This window comes from Zalophus californianus, chromosome 1 (genome assembly GCF_009762305.2).
Source record: "Zalophus californianus isolate mZalCal1 chromosome 1, mZalCal1.pri.v2, whole genome shotgun sequence".
Classification (NCBI taxonomy): Eukaryota; Metazoa; Chordata; class Mammalia; order Carnivora; family Otariidae; genus Zalophus; species Zalophus californianus.
In genome coordinates, this window is record NC_045595.1 from 155,634,541 (window position 1) to 155,653,434 (window position 18,894).

An 18,894-nucleotide genomic window follows, 5' to 3' on the forward strand; every position below is an offset into this window, starting at 1 on the left:
GTAAAAGCAAGCCTTAGTGCCTGATAAGGGTTGAATTGTGCCCCTCCTCCCCAAATGCATATGTGACTTTCTCTGGAGATAGGGTCTTGACAGAGGTAATAAAGTTAAGATGAAGTCATTAGGGTGGGCCCTAATCCAGTAAGGCTGGTGTCATTACAAAAAGGGGAAATGTGCACGTAGAGATACCCACTAGTGATGTGAAGAGACACAGGAAGAAGATGGCTGTGTATACATTAAGGAGAGAGTCCTGAAACAGATCCTTCCCTCCTCACCCTCAGAAGGAACCCACCCTGCCAACACCTTGATTTTGGATTTCTAGTCTCCAAAACCGTGAGAAAATAAATTTATGTTGGTTAAGCTACCCAGGCTTGGGTACTTGGTTATAGTGCAGAGTTATAGTCCACAGCAATCCCATCAAGGACCAAAGCGATTGGTCCTGGCCAGAGTCTTAGGCTTCATCCATTTTTTCCTTCTCAGGGTCATTGATGCCAGACTGGGAGGCCAGAAAGAAGATGAAATGTGAGTCGCCAATATGTCAAATCAACTAATGAGAAGGTGGAACAGAAACACAGAGCCACTGGAGTTTGATTACTCTCATGATTTATTAATATTCAGATTGAAAAAGGAGCCTTAGAGCCGCAAGTTAAGCTAATTGGCACATTTGCTTTATTTATTTATTTGTTTATTTATTTATTTTCAAAACAAACTGGGTTTTTGATTTTTTTCCTTTTTGTTCATTCCATCACATTAAAAGGAGGAAAAGAAAAATGGTTTTGAATTCACTCGATATTTTGGACTCCTCAGATGAACGGAACATTGCACACACACTTGGAACAGAGAGATAGAGAGGAAGGTGGACTCCCACAGGGCCACACGCACCAGATCAAAAAACTTGGATACAGTGCAAGAATTTCCCAAAATGATTGGATCATCATTACCAAAAACTCGCCATAACAACACCAAGAAACAAAAAATGTTTAAGCCACACTGTTTGACTTGGGATCTTTCCTGCTTTTTTTTTTTTTTTTTAAATGTTTGCCACACAGAGAGAAAGAGGGCTAGTGGGTAGGAGAGGACAGACTCACGGACGTGAGCAGGACAGGAAGGGAAACTTCAGAGTGGAGTTGAGAAGAGGGTGGGGAGAGACAGGGTTCAGGAGAGGGGAGGGTGGGGACGTGGAAAGCCATTTCTTAAAGTTCAGGCATGTTCTTGGTCCGCCTCACGTTCTTCTCCTTTACCCTCATCCTGCCGGGCACTTTCCTTAGGTTTGGTTTCATCTACAGCTTCTGAGGAAGAAAACAAGGTGGGGAGGGGGGAGAGGGGGTTAGTATTTTGTCTCATTTGTTCATATGATAATGCAATGCATTTCTCCTTTTCATACCATTTCTTAAGAGATTTAAGATAAAAAGAGATTTTGCTATCCCAGTAATATAATTACCAAGTTCAGAAGACGTTACCTCCAGGAGGCTATTCAGTGACAGGTATGCACGAGCTCAGGAACAAAGCTATGCATTGGGGGAAGGAGCCACTAAACAGAAATTACCATGGTCTTTAATCTCTCAGTCTTGCAATTAAGATATCCATACATAGGCTCTTCAAATAAGGAAACGACAACAATCTTGTATCTCTTTTCCATCAAGGTCAGGCTAATTGTGACAGATAGTTTTTGGGCATCATTGAACAGCCATTCCAACTCTCTCACCCCTTATTTGTGGTGCTAGGCTGGAAAGTAAAATACTTGAATTTCCAGATCCCCTTGAAGCTAGGGGTGTCCATATAACACAGTGATGGCCAATTAGATAAAGAAAGAATTCCCTGGGGAGGATCCCAGAGGAGGACGTTGCCCTTTACTTTCTGCTATTCCTGATGACTGAGACATTGATCAGTACCTGGTAGTGTAGCAGCTATCTCCTGACCATGAAGACAAAAACTATACACTAAGGATGGTGGGGCAGAAAGATGGAGAAAAAAAACTATCATTGAGTGACCTCTCACTCCTACACATCTTTTCCTAACACTTTTTTTTTTTTTTTTTACTATTATGAGACAAATAGCTAACCTCTAAACTAAACCATAGTAGTTCTTAGTTTCTTGCAGTCAAGGAATATTCCAAATGAATATACTTATCCATAAGGCAATGTGCTTTGCTTAGCAAGGAAGACTGCGTCTTTTTAAAGGCTAATTTTTCCTCAGGAAGTAGGCAAATTTTCTAACTCTTCTGCCTGATTTCCTGATAGACTCAGTCAACTGATTTCATGTTACAGTCAGTTTACTAATATGCCAGCTAGTTAAAAGAGAACTCCTTTGCCCTACAATCACCTGTGTTGGTAACCTAAACTCCTTGTGTTGGGTGTCCCTCAGATTACCCCCAGGCTCAGTAATTTGTTAGGACTCACAAGACTCAGTATACAGTCCTATTCATGGGTATGATTTACCACAGTGAAAGGATATAAAACAAAATCAGCAAAGGGAAAAGTTGCATGGGATAAAGTTTGGAGGAAATTACACACAATCTTCCAAGAGTCCATTCTCTATGGAGTTATACAGGATGTGCTTAATTCCTTCAGCAATGAACTGTGACATGTATGAGATGTCATCCACTAGGGAAGATCACCTGAGCTTACAAATACTGAGTTCTTTACCAGAGGCTGATCATGTGGGCAACCTCTACCTCGCATGTACCAAATCCAGACTCCCAGAAGGAAAACAGATGTCCAGCATAAACCACATTGTTTGCAAAAGAGTTTAGGCATAGTAAAGACTTTTAGTTAGGGAATGGTAAGAACCCTCTCAAAATCCAAGTTGCTAGATGCCAGCCAAGGATCAACTTCACAAGCAGCCTTTCTAAGAATTGAGAAATGTTGAGACTAGAGAAATCAGGGCCTTATAGGAGACCATTAGAAGAATTCATACAAATGTATGTCTCTTTCAAATCATTCAGCTATATATTTATATTCAGATAAAGCTCAACGTCCACATCCAAATAAGACCACTACTGGAAATACATTTTTGGAATTCTTTCTTTGGAACAAGCGTCTGATAATATTCTTTTAAATCTTTAGCAGAAAATGCTTATCTCCTTGAAAATAGATTTGATTTTTAGAATGAAATGAGGCTGGTCTGGTAAATAAGGTAGCAGCTATGATGGATGATTTTCATGTTACAATGACTCGTTTTTTTAAAGATTTATTTATTTATTTGAGAGAGAGAGAATACAAGTGGGGGGAGGGGCAAGGGGAGAGGGAGACAAGCAGACTCCCCACTGAGTGGGGAGCCCAATGTGGGGCTTGATCCCAGGATCCTGAGATCATGATCGGAGCCAAAATCAAGAGTTGGGTGCTTAACCAACTGAGTCACCCAGGCACCCCTACCATGACTCATTTTTGGCCAAAGTTTTTAAGTCTGATTTATTTGGGGAATCTGTCATTGACCATAAGTTATTTCCAAAATGTACTTATTACAGTAAGGCTACCTACCATTACTCATAAAGATATTTTAAGGCTATAACCTTCTAAGTTGACCATTATCGGCATATCAATCATATTTTCCAGGAATAAATGAAAAGTATGAAAAGACTAACTCAGTTCTGATCACTGTAATGCTCTATGTACCAGCATTGTTCTCATGGATTATAGAACTTTGGTGTACTAAAGAATCAGCTGATTTTCTGCCAGAAGAAAGTTCTCAGATTTATTTCGGTGAGGTTCATTTATAGCAATTTGGAATTCTTTTAGAGAGTTTACTTTGTTCCCAGCCCCGCTCAAAGCTTTGGATACCACAAGTATGCCCAAGGTGCTTTACTATCCTTACCACCCAGAGAACAATATATCTAGTGCCCTCTTCAAACCGCAAAAGAAAGAGAACCTTGATTTAAAGTGGCCAGAAGCATAGAGAAGGTTCAGTTGTAGGAACAAGACAAGACTTTAAGCTTTTCTTTCTTAAATAAAAACTTGGGAGCTATGAGGTAGTTTTGAGGGAGATTAGGGAACTTGAGAGAAAAGGTAGAAGCAGGATAGGGAAGGTGAGAAGAACTGTTTGCAGAATAAGGGGACAACACTCCAAAAGGGAAAACAAAAGAACAAAGATTCAAGAAATCCTGAGAAGCAGCCATACTTTCTGTCCTCTGTTGGAGTAGAGGCAGGTTAAATCCTCCCAAATTCCCATACTTTATCTTGTCACCCTTCGTCTGGCCCTAGGAGAAAGGGCGAAACTTGTACACATCTGTTTATTGTGACAGGAAGTGCTGCTGTCCACTCCCTATTAAAAGAGCTTCAATATCTAATTTCCTTTAAAAGCTTCAAAGTATTTGAAATATAATTATTTATTCATTTACTTGTTCAGTAAGTTGTTATTGAATACCTGCAATGTGTCAGACATTCTTCTAGATATTGAGAAGAAGAGGTGAAAAAAACAGCAAATATTCTTGCTCTCACTTAAGCCTTTCAACAATATGCCTTTAACAGACAATGAAATCCATAATCATAGAATGTTGGCAGGGAGAGGGGCCTCAAAGAACATCTAGTCACTAGACATAACTCTTCAAGGGTAACGACAATATCATTTTGCTCGACTTTGAACTCTCCCGTGTCTAGCACAGAACCTAGAGCAGAGAGGGCCCTCAGTAAACATTTGTTGAATAAAAGAATGAATGGACATCCTCACTTTGTAGATGAGGAATCAGAAGTCCAGGTTATTTCCCTGAATCATATGGTTTTCTCATGACCTAGCCAGGACTAAAACCTAGAAGTTCTACTAATCCTGGTTTCCCCATTATATCAGGTGGCCAAACTTGACCAGAGGAGGGCAAGATCAAATCAGTTTTATCAATTCAGCCTTAGAAATGAGTAGCTAGGGTCCACAGGCCTTCAGTGATCTACAAAATTTCTGAGATTAAGAACGAATCATTGGCTCCAAAATTTTAAAATAAAAACCATAAAATTAAAACTGATGCAGTTCAATTAGTTGACTACAAAAGGGAACATGTCAGTCAGTTAGCTGGAGCTCAATTTAATGAACACATACAATTATATATACATTATATTTTATATGAGATGAGAGGAGTTTTTTTAAATTTTATTTACTTGATATTACTGAATAATGAAAAAAGGTGTCATCTTTGTATTAAAAGAAGGGATGACTAGCTGGTAGAAATAAAATGTGTCAAGTCAGTGGATTCAGTGAATTTATATAGGCCTCCAGGAAATTATGGGGAGAAAAAATATGGAGGAAGGAAACAATCTAAAGTAAGAATCTTCTACAACCACAAAAGTAAAGCAAGCTAAGAACTCATAATAATATTTTTTAGGACCTACACAAAAACAGAAACAAGCTAAAATAAACCTACATGCAAATGAAGGGAACAGTAATCAGCTGTGGAGCATATACCTGCTCTAGCTAGATCCACTTTGATGGGAGACTGTGTATGAGTTTGGGCAAGGTTTTAACCTGAGACAAAGGTGAAGTTATTGGAAGCAGAATCCAAGAGCTATGTATAAATGCATCCATTTGAGCCTGAATGCCAGAGAGAACTTCTGGATATTGCGAACTTGTTCCTTCTCCTTCCGATACCAACTCTAGACAAGTCATTGTAGTTAATAAATCATGTTGACCATATACTTGTATAGCTACAGTTTTTTACCTCTTCTATTCAGCAGCCTCACTGCCTGGAAAGAACCACAAATTATGACTTTCCTGACCTGTTGTATAAAGTATTTAGCTGTAGCTAACATAGTTGAGCACTTTACTATATGCTCACTCAAAGCAGTTCTACGTGTACTTGTGTCATGTCATTGAATCCTTGCAGCTCTTTAATTGTCCCATTTTACAGCTGGGAAGCTGAGGTATAGTGAGATGAAGTAACTTACCTAAGGCTAGACTGTTTGTCAATGGCAGCAGTAAATTTCAAACTAGGACAGAGACATCTAGGCAGCTTCTATTTTAGATTGCCTGCCCCCTGCCCTTATCTTTGCCCCGGAAGGATGGGTGGGCTCATCCTCTAGAGTGGGAACTAGAGGAGGGGGTCCATGGGTACCTACTCCTGCAGCCTACAAAGTCCAAAACCTGGCCTTAATAAAAGCAGCTCAGAATGGAGGGAAGAATCTTGATTAGTCTTGAACAATATGAAATCTGGTCTTGGCACTCTCTGGCACTAATTAGATAATTGTAAATGCTAGAGATGAGTTAATATGTAATCTTTAGTATTTTGTACGAAAACTTTGATCACCATGGTGAGTGTCAGAGATAGATGAATGGCTGAGGCCAGCTGGTCACTCCAATTATCATGAATCAATCAGGGTAAATAATCACCTTCCCCATCTAGAGGATCAACCTCCCTCTGAGACAGTTACTGCTTAAGAAGAGGCTGTGGAAACTGAGGGCTGCTGGAGTGGTCAGGGGTGGGAGGGATGGGGTGGCTGGGTGATAGACATTGGGAAGAGTATGTGCTACAGTGAGCGCTGTGAATTGTGCAAGACTGTTGAATCACAGTTCTGTACTTCTGAAACAAATAACGCAACATATTTTAAGAAAAAAGAAAAAGAAGAAGATAACAGGAGAGGAAGAAAAGGGGAGTATGTCAGAGGGGGAGACGAACCATGAGAGATGATGGACTCTGAAAAACAAACTGAGGGTTCTAGAGGGGAGGGGGGTAGGGGGATGGGTTAGCCTGGTGATGGGTATTGAGGAGGGCACGTTCTGCATGGAGCACTGGGTGTTATGAACAAACAATGAATCATGGAACACTGCACCAAAAACTAATGATGTAATATATGGTGATTAACATAACAATTAAAAAAATTAAATAAAAAAAAAACCAAAAAAAAAAAACAAACTGAGGTTTCTAGAGGGGAGGAGGGTAGGGGGATGGGTTAGCCTGGTGATGGGTATTAAAGAGGGCACATTCTGCATGGAGCACTGGGTGTTATGAACAAACAATGAATCATGGAACACTACACCAAAACAAATGATGTAATATATGGTGATTAACATAACAATAAAAAATTAAAAAAAAAAAAAAGAAGAGGCTGTGGAAGCTAAAGATTGAATGGGATTTTTAGTACCCGGTGATGCAGAACAAGCAAGTGGAAGTAAATGGGCCCAGAGCTAGCAAACAAGGAAAGCCTGGAGTTGCTCATGTGATTGTTGAAATCCAGCAAGTTAAGGGGTAGAAAATGCTTTCTCTTTTTTTGGGTTAGCTCTCAAAAGCATTTTTGCTCATATTAAACATGGAAACCTAATATTATGGTTAAGATACTATAGGAAAAGCAAGATTAAAGGAATCACAGGTTATTCACAGGAATCACAGATATTTCAGATGACCAGTGAACTTATTCTCATTAACAGACATTAGTATTCGCTACCTAGCAATGGCTTCTCCCCACAAATCAGTCTTCACCAAGGAAAATCAACCCCATAAATTCAGTTTTATTATAAGGCAGAATGTATCCCCCAAAAGAAATAACAAAAAAAAAACCCAAACCAAAAACTGATGATGCATTTTAGCGTCTGGTTTAAAGGGGTAAAAAGTTGTTTAAAAAAAATGAAATTGGGCATTTTTTAATAATTACTGATATTAAATATATTAAATATTTAAATTCTCAAAAATTGCATGTAGTCAATTTGAACAGATGATGTCCACATCTGGCAAAGAACTGTAACCTTCTCTGGCACTGGCCTTTTAGCCTTGACAAAACCATTATTTCTTTCAGACAGACCCAAAGACCTCTTAGAAATGACCATGTTCATTAGGGGTCTCCATGTTTTTTACCATGTCTGTGTTAAGAAGAAAATTAACATCATAGATAGTAAAGTCATGTATTCTTAATGTTCTAAAGTTGAAGACACTAAAAAAGGGAAGAAAAAATGTGTTCATTCATTCCTATATTTATTCGGTGAAAGGTCCTGAGCCTCACTATGTGCCACACACCATTCTACGCATTGCAAATACAGCAGTGGTGCTATAGCAATGAAAAGACCAAGTAAGAATCTCTACCTTCCTGGAATTTATATGCTAGTAATTACTAGCATATTTATATGACAGTAATTACTGTCATGTGTATAGTTTGTTGGAGAAGGAGTGCTAAAGGAAAAAGTCACAGCTGGAAAAGAAGAACTCAGCCCAAAGGGGCATAATTTCTCCTGGATTTGCAAATTTGAGTATCTTTAATAAGCCATATAAGTTTCAAAGTATAGAAAACCCTGGTACTTTTCACATTCTGGACCCACAACCACCATTCCTAGGAAAGATCAAGACCACATTAAAACAGCAAGAAAGATGGAAGTCATTTCTGCATGCACTTGAAACACTGTGGGGGTGGCCTTAAAAGAGTAAGGGGACTCAGGTAGATGATGTCACAGTGGTCCTTGAAAGATGCATGCCAAACTGGCTTTCTGATCTTTATCGAAATCAAGTCTGGAAGCAGCTCTTGACTTTACGCATCCCATTCATTTCCTTGAAAGGGTGAGACTAGCACGTCTGTGGGTTCTGTCGGTGAGCAAATAGCAGGAGCATATGAAGCAGTGACTGCTCGCGTGCTCAGTCGGGCGGCCCGGCTGCAGGCTGCAGTGCTGCTGGAGGGATGGCGGTGTTCCCAGCTGCCATCGCCTACCCTCAGCTCTAATGGCCCTGTTTACTGGCTCCGCTCCAGGCCCCTCCACAGCCCTACATTACTGAAATTAGGTTGAGTGGATTTCCGAGTAAAACATTATCTCTTGGGACCTGCCCAGCTCTCCCCAGCCTTGTCAACATTGATTAAATAGAAGCTGCTATCATCCTGGGGCCATGCCCAAAATTACTCTACCAATCACACGGGGCTGTGGTGTTTGCTTTCCCTTTCTATTTTCACTTTTCTTGAATATTAAACATTATCACCTCGAAGGCTCAAAGGAAAGTAATTAAAAAAGCATTCTGTAGCTAACTCACATACAGCCCTTTGTCACTCACATGGTCTTCCTCTTGAGCTATGGACCAGATGTCAATTTGGAGCCTGGATCATGGCTTTGGATGGTCACCGAGATCCACATTTTGAACACCCTTTTTTAAACTATGTTTTACAGTTCAAATTCCTTTCAAAGCACTGAGCCAGTATACACCATTTTGATGTCAGCAGAAAGGTGCAGATTTTACCTCTGCCCCCACCTCTTGCTTTCTGAGCCTTTGAAAGAGAGGATAATTTTACTGCTTACACTATTCACTTGAGGATTTCAAAGAATAACAAACAAAAATTTAACCAAGGAGAAAACTCAAAGCAATATGGTGGCGGGGTCCCAGTGATATCTGACACATACATATACATGTTTACTTCTCTCAAAAGTTTAGGCCTAGGACCAAGCTGATTTGTATTCCAACCTTGACCTTGCCACCAATTAGTCATATGATTTCAAAGAAATTACTTTTCCTTTCTTTGCCTCAGTTTCCTAATCTATACAAAATATGAATAATATTGACCACCCCACCTTATTGCAGGTTGTTTAAAAGTTCAAAGAAAGCACTTGAGAGGACTTTATAAAATTTAAAGTGTAGAATGCAGTATGTTGAGACTTTAATCCAAGCTGTGAGATTCTGGTGAAAAACACTCACCAAGTTTAACATTCTCATCCCAGGAGGGGAAAAAAAATTCCCAAAGGGATAAAAAAAACTTCATTCCTAGATAAATGATTAAGAGCACTTCTCCCCTAGAATGTTCCTGTAGTCTCTGACTCTGAGCAGAAAATAAGTATGCAAGTGATTTATTAATTAAACAGCTATTCAGTTACAGAGGTTGGGAAAGAATCTAAGATCTCTAACATCTGGAGCAAAAGTTGGTGTTTTTTTGGTCCTGCTTCCTTCCTTCCTTCTTCTCCTTCTCCCATCACCCCTTCCTTCCTTCTTTCCTGAAAGAAAAATGACCCAGATATTTTTGTTTTGAAAAAAATCAAAGCAAAAGTCAAAGAACATACAGGTTCACTGGCCTTGAAAACTTCTTAAACATTCTCCATATAAAATGTCTGCCAAAGCATCAAAATTAGCGTTCTATCTTCTTCCCCCATTAGAAATGTGCAGAAAGATTTTTAAAAAATTGAAATTTATGTGGCTCACATAGTTGCCCTCAGTCATTTCTGGGACAAGATGGAATAAATATATAAAATTAAACTGTTAACAGTATTTCTTACCATTCTCACAATGAACAAGTCAACTTTAAAGGTTAAAAATGAAACAAAAATTGGGGGGATTTTCACTCTAGCATAATAGTCAAGTAGCTTCACCCCTTCATTCTGCCCCTTAGCTAAAACATGTGCAATGGCGGCAGTTGAATCTGGAGATCTAGTGAGACACTGCTCTCTGTCAGACCGTTAGTCTGCGAGGTCAGCACAAACAATGACAGCTCCTATGACACCGAGAAATTTGGAGAAGGGCCATGTTAGGGATGCAAAAGTGATGTTGTGATATTGAGTGTTGCTAATAGTGATGATCAGAAACAGTTTAGCCTAGAAATTGAATTTGTTTCCCTCTTTTCTGTGGAATTGTGTATTTTTTAAATACTTCAAGATTCCATCTGACAGAAGTTCAACTCTCCCTTGCCCCTTTTCACTTCACAGCATCCCAGGTGAGGAGAATCCTAGCTGGGAGAAAGGCTTAGTTTCATGTCTCTGGCCTTTACAAACTCAAGTGTCTTAGAGGCCAGTCAGATAACATCAATGTGAAAAATCTGGCCACTCGTAAAACCAGTGGTAGGGTCAAAAGGCATTCAAAAATTTTAAAACACTCTCACTGGAAAAATAAAAGGAGGCAGGGTGTCTGTTGTAAGATTTTTTAATTGTACCAAGAAGATACATTTGTGAACTCTGATTTCAAAATGAAAGAGGTTCCATTTAATCAGAATAAAAGTCATATTTGTCTTCAAGAAACAACTTTAAATCAGGAATCCTGAAGAATAATGCCTCTTCCATTCTGTTAATTTTAAATTACAGATCTTTGACTTAAAATGGGGTTATGTTCCCAAAACCCCATTGTAATTTGAAAGTATCATTAAGTCAGGGGCACCTGGGTGGCTCAGTTGGTTAGGCAGCCAGCTCTTGATTTTGGCTCAGGTCATGATCTCGGGGTCCTGGGATCAAGCCCTGCTCAGGGCTCCATGCTCAGTGGGGAGTCTGCTTGAGGATCCTCTCCCTCTCTCTCTGCCCCTCCTCCTTCTCACTCATGTACGTGCTCTCTCTTTCTTTCTCTCTAAAATAAATAAATCTTAAAAAAAGAAAGTATCATAAGTCAAAAATGCATTTAATACACCTAACCTACTGAACATCATTAATTAGCCTTGCCTATCTAAAACAGGCTCAGAACATTTACACTAGCCTACAGTTGGGCAACATCATCTCACACAAAGCCTACTCTATAATAAAGTGTTGGATATCTCATGGAATTTATTGAATGCTGTACTGAAAGTGAAAAACAGAATGGCTGTGTGGGTGCAGAATGGTGGTAAGTGTATCTGTTATTAACCCTTGTGATCGCCTGGCTGACTGGGAGCTTCAGATCGCTGCCACCGCCCAGCATCACAAGAGAGGATCGTACCACATACTGCTAGCCTGAGGAAAGATCAAACTGCAAAGTATGGTTTCTACTGAATGTGTATCACTTTCACACCATTATAAAGTCAAAAATCGTAAGCCAAATCATCGTAAGTCGGAGACCATCTGTATTCATATTTCAAGATTTTTTTAGTGAATGAAATAAAAAATAAGCAATGCCTATTTCAGGTTTTATAAATGGCCTATCAAAGCAAAAAGAGGTAGCAAAAAGTTAATTCACAATATTATCTCTGCCTTTGCTTGCCATTCAAGTTTTCCATACATCTCTGTATCCCTACTGAGGCCTTCCAGATGTCCTATGCTCCTTGTCACAGATGCTGTTGGTGCCCTCTCAGATGCCTTTGCCATCTCCCAGCTGCAGCAGGTGTTGGCTGCCAATGGCACCCTCTTGCCCCTTGAGTGGGGGTATGAATTGTGAATCACCACAACCTGATGTGCCTGAAAGGTGATGCCCCGTTTGCCCCCCGTGACTCTAGTGCCCTTGTTTTTGGGCAAAAGAGTCTGGCTGTGGTACAGTTTGTACTTCAGAGCTCTCTGTGGGATCGGGTTGAGACTTCACTTTTCCTGAACCCACATCTTTGACGGTCGTCTTCCCCTGGTCTGTCCTCTTTTTATCTCCCTTCCAGATTTCCACCAATCAAGTATTCACACAAGAGTCCCATCTCAGGTTCAGATTTTAGAGACTGGGACCAAAGTTACTCCTTTAACTAAAAATTAAGGACTGGAGTTGGGAGGCAGGCCAGTCAATTACCTTAGTCAATGCGCATAGCGAGCCTTCAAGGTTTGAATCCTTTGAGTTTGCTCCTTAATTTCCCCTCATGACACAGCTCAAATGTTGTTTCCACACCTCCAAAACTATCCTAGGTGTAATTAGTCAGTTCCTTCTCTTTATTTATATGGAAATTATATCTCTTGCCTTATACATCAGTTTGTGGTATCCTTTTAGTCTTCTTCACTGTGAACTAACTTTTCAAAGGAAAAGGATACATTGGCTAGAATTTAAACTTCACAAAAGCAGAGATTTTGTTTTTAAGTTGGTCTACCTTTTATTAAAACCATGTTCTGACAATTATAAACAAAGTAAATAATAAAGCACTTCCCTTCCTCAGGGAAGACCACTCCCATCAACCCACACCACTCTTGGCATGACACTGCTTTCAGGTTTTAGCATCCAGGCTAACTTCTCAAGAAAGTCATCCAGGGTCCTTTAGACCAGTTCCTATGTTGTGACCCTCAGGCAGAGATTTTTTTTTTTAATTTATTTTATTCACTAATAAATCCCAAATGCCTAGAAAAGTACCAGGCATATATACATGTTTTAGTGAATCAATTCATTTACATTAACCCCAACTCTTAGTATCATGCTTATCACAAGATAGGCATTTAATATTTATAGGGGAAAGAAAATATGGAAAAAGGGAAAATCCCAGGAATGCTTTGTGACGTGTAAATAAAACCTGTATTGCCTCAAGCAGAAAAACTGTGGACCTGTAATGTTTGAATAGCAGGGGACTGTCTGAATTTCAAAACACTGGATTATGAAAAGGAACCTCAACATTATCCTGGCTCATAGCCATGGAAAGCATTATCCCATCCTCCGTGCCTCCTTTTTTTGTTTTTTGTTTTTTTTTGGTTAACTTTAATTTTATGTCTATCTTCTAATTTTATAACAAATTACTCAGATTAAAAAAAAACCCAAATGTAAAAAATAGATATGTACTAAAAGCATAACTATTTTTAGATGATGGCGTAGAGTAGTGAATAAGAAAGCTGGTTCTTCAGTCAGACTATTTGCATTTAAATTCTCTCTCTGACACCATGACTTTGAGCGAGTTACTTAACCTCCTATTGCCTCATTTTCCTTTTCTGTAAGGAAAATCTGTAATTGGTGCTAGTATTGTTACCCACCTTATGGTAACACTATAAGATACCTTGCTTACCTATGCGCCTAAGAAATGAGTTATCATCTCCCTCTCTCCACTGATTCATGCTTATCCAATCTTAGTGCACAGGCCCAATTTTTTTTTTCAAATAGCCCAAGAAAGGGAAGAACAGCCTGTGACTTACAAAGTTTTTTGCTTGTAGAGTGGGAAAAAAAATCATTCTTTGAGAAAAGGTTTTGAAGTCAAGGGCCAAAGTCCAGAAATGATTATAACAGCAAAGATGACAACTGACCAAACTTGAAGGGCATGATTCTATGATATATGATGCAAGAATCAAGGCTGCTAAACAGTAATGTTTCAAAAGGCAGGAACTTCTCTGCTATTGCCTCTGCTTAAGAACAGAACAATCTCCTCTATTTCATACCCAAAGAATAATTGATTTCAAAAGGAAATAACCTTACCTTTGGCTTTGGCTCCATTTGATTCCATAAATTTTATAGCAAAAGTTTACCACACTGAATGAACAAGAACTAAGTCACCCCCATCCCCAGATGTGTAGTAAATCTTGCATCCAGTAGGCAACTTACAGAGGTTATGGCAATTCTCCAGGCACAAGACATCATATCCAATTTTAAGAAAAATTTCCTTATTTGATAATAATCACTGAATCTAAGACTTGAAAGAGACCTAAGACTTCTTGTCCTTTAACCTTAAGGAAAATTATTAGATACAGTGAGGTTCTTCAACTTCATTATGAGAAAGATCTTTTCATTCCCAAGAAGACTTACAGTCATCTGGGGACAGGGCCTATGTTGGGGGATAAGTCCTTGGGGGCTATATAGAGACTGCTCTGATGGGTTTTTCTTCCTACCATGCACAACACTCTCTCATTTCTGGACTTTCTAAAGCAAGGAATTATAGCACACTTTGAAGGACAGAGTAAAGATAGAGTAGGAAGGACTGTTCTCTTTTAAAAATTCTAGGCAAGGAAATACCATACTTTTTGGAATTTTGTTAAAATATGGTTAATTTAGCATTCCCCCCACCAAGGCTTATCTATAATTTCTCCTGCTGCATTCTGAAGAAAGTTAATAATTTTCAAAAAAACCAGACCCTCAGGTATTTGATATTAATTATTTAGGTCCCTACTTAAGAGATGGGAAAAATTAAACAGGCTTATCATTTGCTGGTGATTTTTCACTGAATCTACTTCTCGGCTTTTCTTTCTCACAGTTTTTCCTTTTCACTCAAACAGGCTGCTTAGACATTGTAACAGCCTTTTCAAGTTTGTTTTTCCTTAGGTATTTCTATTATACTCACCATAGATCTCATCTAGAGATCAGTTATGCAAGTGTGGTCATTTGTGTTTGTCAGACCTTAAGAAATTTCATGAACAATCTTCTGGGCTATACTGGTTTTCTTTTTCTTTTTCTTTTTTAAGATTTTATTTATTTAAGAGAGAAAGAGAATGAGAGAGAGCGAGAGAGAGCACAGGAGAGTGGGGAAGGTCAGAGGGAGAAGCAGGCTCCCAGCTCAGCAGGGAGCCCAATGCGGGACTGGATCCCAGGACTCTGGGATCACGACCTGAGCCAAAGGCAGTCACTCAACCAACTGACCCACCCCTATCCTGGTTTTCATTTAAAAAATCAACTCATCAGGGGCGCTTGGCTAGCTCTGTCAGAAGAGCATGCAACTCTTGATCTAGGATTGTGAGTTCGAGCCTCATGCTGGGTGCAGAGATTACTTAAATAAATAAAACTTAAAAAAATAAAAATAAAAGTTCAACTAATCATTTGTAATGTTTTAACAGACTGAGTTAATATGCCTATTACAGAGATTATATTTTCAACATTTGTCTTTAAAAACAAAAACAGATCCTAGGTTGTCAAATCCCAAGATCTGATATTTGATTAAATGATTTGATTATTGACTGATATAACTATCAGTTATACAGAAACCAAAATTAGACATAATTGTAACCGTGTCAGAGTCACTTCAACAATGACTATAGCTGCCTAAGATTTTTTCCTACTTGTGAATACCTATTGCTTAGGTAACATTTAGATTTTTAAATAAAAGCACTACATTTATGAGTCATATTCAGCTTGTGCCTTGCTGTGACTCACTATGATGTGTTTGGGTGGTACTTGAGATTAGCCAGACCATTATTTAACTCTGTTGCTGAATTTTCCCTTATGGCTGTATCTATATAGTACAAAAGAAAACTAAAGATGTGGCAGTTGCTAATTTTATCAATGCAAGTGGATAAACCACATAATTCAGGACAAAAATACAAAAAACTATATATATTGTCATAGAGCTGGCTTGTAACTGTTCATAAAATTACAGAATCGTGGGAGCTGAAGGAGGTCTTGGAGATTATCTGATCTCAGCCCCTCATTCCCTCTGACAAAAACTGAGGATGGAGAGTCTCTGTGACTTGCCCAAAGTCACACAGCTAATTAGAATTCAGATCCTGCCATAATACCATAATACCTCTCACAGCCTTTGGGGATGAGTGGATTCCACTGCTTGATTTTAACTTGCATCTCTCCCCAGTGGTCCTAAATGCACTCCATAAATCTACTTCTCCGCCCCCTCCCAACTCTGTTCTTACCCCCTTCCCCCTTTCTCTCTCACCTCCCTTCTCCACTCCCTCCCTCCATTCCTTTTCTCCTTCGTGAAATGAAAGGTAAATTCAATATAATTTTGCTTTAAGGGTCACCAGAAGTACTTTTAGATACTCTGGATGTTTTCAGAACCAGGACTAAGGATCATTGTTATATCAAACTTTAATATATTGTGTACAGATTGTGAGGGGGTGAAGCAGATATCCTATGCAGAAAGGAAAAACATGGGGACCTCTAAAATTAGTAACTTGGGCTGAAAAGTTATTATCAACTACGGTAGGTTTCATAAACTAAGTGACTAAAGAGTTACCAGATAATAAAAGTCCAGAATTGCTAAAATTACTACAAATGCTGTCATATCTAGGAACCTGTAAAAGACCATTACTATGTCCTGAAGAAGAGGAAATGAAAATGCACGTCATCCCCTCACCTACCACCCCCTTCACTTCCTGATGGAAGCAGAGTGTTAAAAAAAAAAACAACTGAGAAGGTTTAACTCAATTTTGAAATTAATTTTAAAAATATTATTGTAACAAGAAAGCCCTATAAAAGGTGTTTGTGTTATATGCTTGCATGTGGGTAAATAAATGCAATCCCCATCTCTTACTGGGACAATTTGTTTTGCACTCATTGTGTGTTTTGGCTTCCTGGGGCCTGTCAAATTATGGCACTACCTTTGAGTGAAAAATTGCTTTAAAAATCAATAGCACTCACTGGAACACAACCAGAACTCTATCGAAAAAGTAATATTTGTATTTGTACTGATTTTTCTCTCTTTAGTCAAAGAGCTAAAAGTTCTTTACTTAGTGGCAAAGAATGTAATAGCTTTGGCTATTTGAGGACATTGGGAAAATAAGCAGTTAAAGAATAAAGATTCACAGTGAGCCTGCGGTTTTCCTGGAATAGATATACGATCATATATGTTCTGCCCATCACATAATACTCCCATTTGAAAGCTCATCCCGCTGAAGGCTTTCTCTCTTTTCTCCACCCAGTGTTTTTCTCTAAGAAAGCCATTTTCTAAGGCACACCTTATGTCTATAATCTACCTTCCCCTCTCTTCCTTCTTTCAAAACCCTATTTATTTGAAAGTAATCAGACTATGTACATACAGGAACTATAGAGTAGAAAGGGGCTTTGGAGACCCTCCAGCAATGCCTCACCTTAAATACAGGAATCCCCTAGAACACTCCTAGCGGATGGGCAGCCTCTGCTTCAACAGGCCATTCCAACTTAAACAGTAACTTATTCCTGATATCCAGCTAAAATCTACCTCCCTTAAGCCTTCATAGAGCTCTTTATTCTAGAATAACATGGAACAAAATATATCCTAAATATATATATTTTTTTGTACAAGACAGTCCAAAAATGCAAAGATAACCGCCTCCTTGTTCGAGAAGTTTACAAACCTGTTATTTTCCTCTTTGATCAAACTGCATGAAAAGCCAAGTTGCAGTTATGCTATCATTTCTTCACATCATCTTTTATTTCTCTATAAGCTGACTTTAACTTTACCATTTTTCTGACAGTACTCTCCTCAAATTCACCAAATATATATATATATATTCCAAGTCATAAGGTCTTTTGTCATTTACTGTTGTTCTAGATCTTTTTTTGATAACTACTTCTTTTGACAGTTGTTGACCTTTAATTGAGCTCCATGCTCCAGAATACAGCGACAGTTAAGGAAGTCTCCCCGCCCTTTTGTGCTCCAGAAAATGGCTTATTGCAAAACACCCTTCTCCCCATGATATGCTGTACACACTTTCTCATGATTCCCAGAAGACTTTTGGGTGACTCCCTTGTTTACCTGTAACAAGACCAAACATGGGGGCGCCTGGGTGGCTCAGTCGTTGGGCGTCTGCCTTTGGCTCGGGTCATGAAAAAAAACAAGACCAAACATGGTTCTTCCTCCATCTTTGCCTATACCTGCTGACAAAGCCAGACACAGACCCTCCAACTGCCCCTTCTTTGTCTCGTGAGTAGCTGAGATTAGAACTGTTTGTCCCTTTGAAACAAGCTAGATACAGAGATAAATAAATCCTGTTCAGCTAATGGCCTATATACTTCTGCTGACTGCACAACAACCCCAGTTGTAAATCACCCCACCTGTAACTTGACTAGACTGCTCCTCGCCATAAGTCTAAGGAAAAGCTACCACCTACCAAGCTACTATGATCTTGGGAGTTGGAGTCTCTATTGCAATAGCTTAAATAAAATAATCTCTTTAGTTGTTGGTGCATTTTTGTTTCTTAAAACATTCCTTTTTTTCTTAACTTTAGTGAAGACTGTGTTCTAGATTTATTTCTGCTGTTTCCTAGGTCTTCTCTTGCCATTATGGGTCTAGTTTTTAATTCCCTATCCCCTAACATGACTGCAATTCAAGAATCCTACCATTTTATGTAGACTCTGCAACAGAAAACATTCTAGTGACTTCAACCCTGACCTCATAACCAAATAACTGCCCAATTTATATCATCACCATCATATTATTAATCCTTATACATCACTGAAAACATATTACTTTCTTTATCACAAAATTTTAATGACTCCTGGCCTCATATACATTAAGTTCCAATTTCTACTGCCAAATATTTCTCTATATCCTTGGATCTACTCCTGGTTCCAATCCTATATCTCAATCTATACTGGACATCACACAATCACTATTACTACAGATATAACCACTTTGGCCTTATCATTCCTTAAAATCTTCTCTTTATATGCACCTATTTATATCTGTTGATTCTTCTTTCTCAGCAACTTATCTCTCTACTTGAGACCATGAAATGGAAAGAAAAAAATAAGAACTGTTT

At 38.8% G+C, this 18,894-nt stretch overlaps 1 protein-coding gene across 1 annotated transcript in view; it reads right to left on the reverse strand.

The window, feature by feature from the left end:
- Positions 1 to 583: 583 nt before the first annotated feature.
- Positions 584 to 18,894, reverse strand: part of GAP43 (growth associated protein 43) — a 99,507-nt gene continuing 81,196 nt past the window's right edge. Inside the window, exon 3 of the mRNA XM_027585029.2 lies at positions 584 to 1,286. Coding sequence (XP_027440830.1) covers positions 1,198 to 1,286 — 89 coding nt within the window. The 3' untranslated portion in view covers positions 584 to 1,197. The remainder of the gene's footprint in view (positions 1,287 to 18,894) is intronic.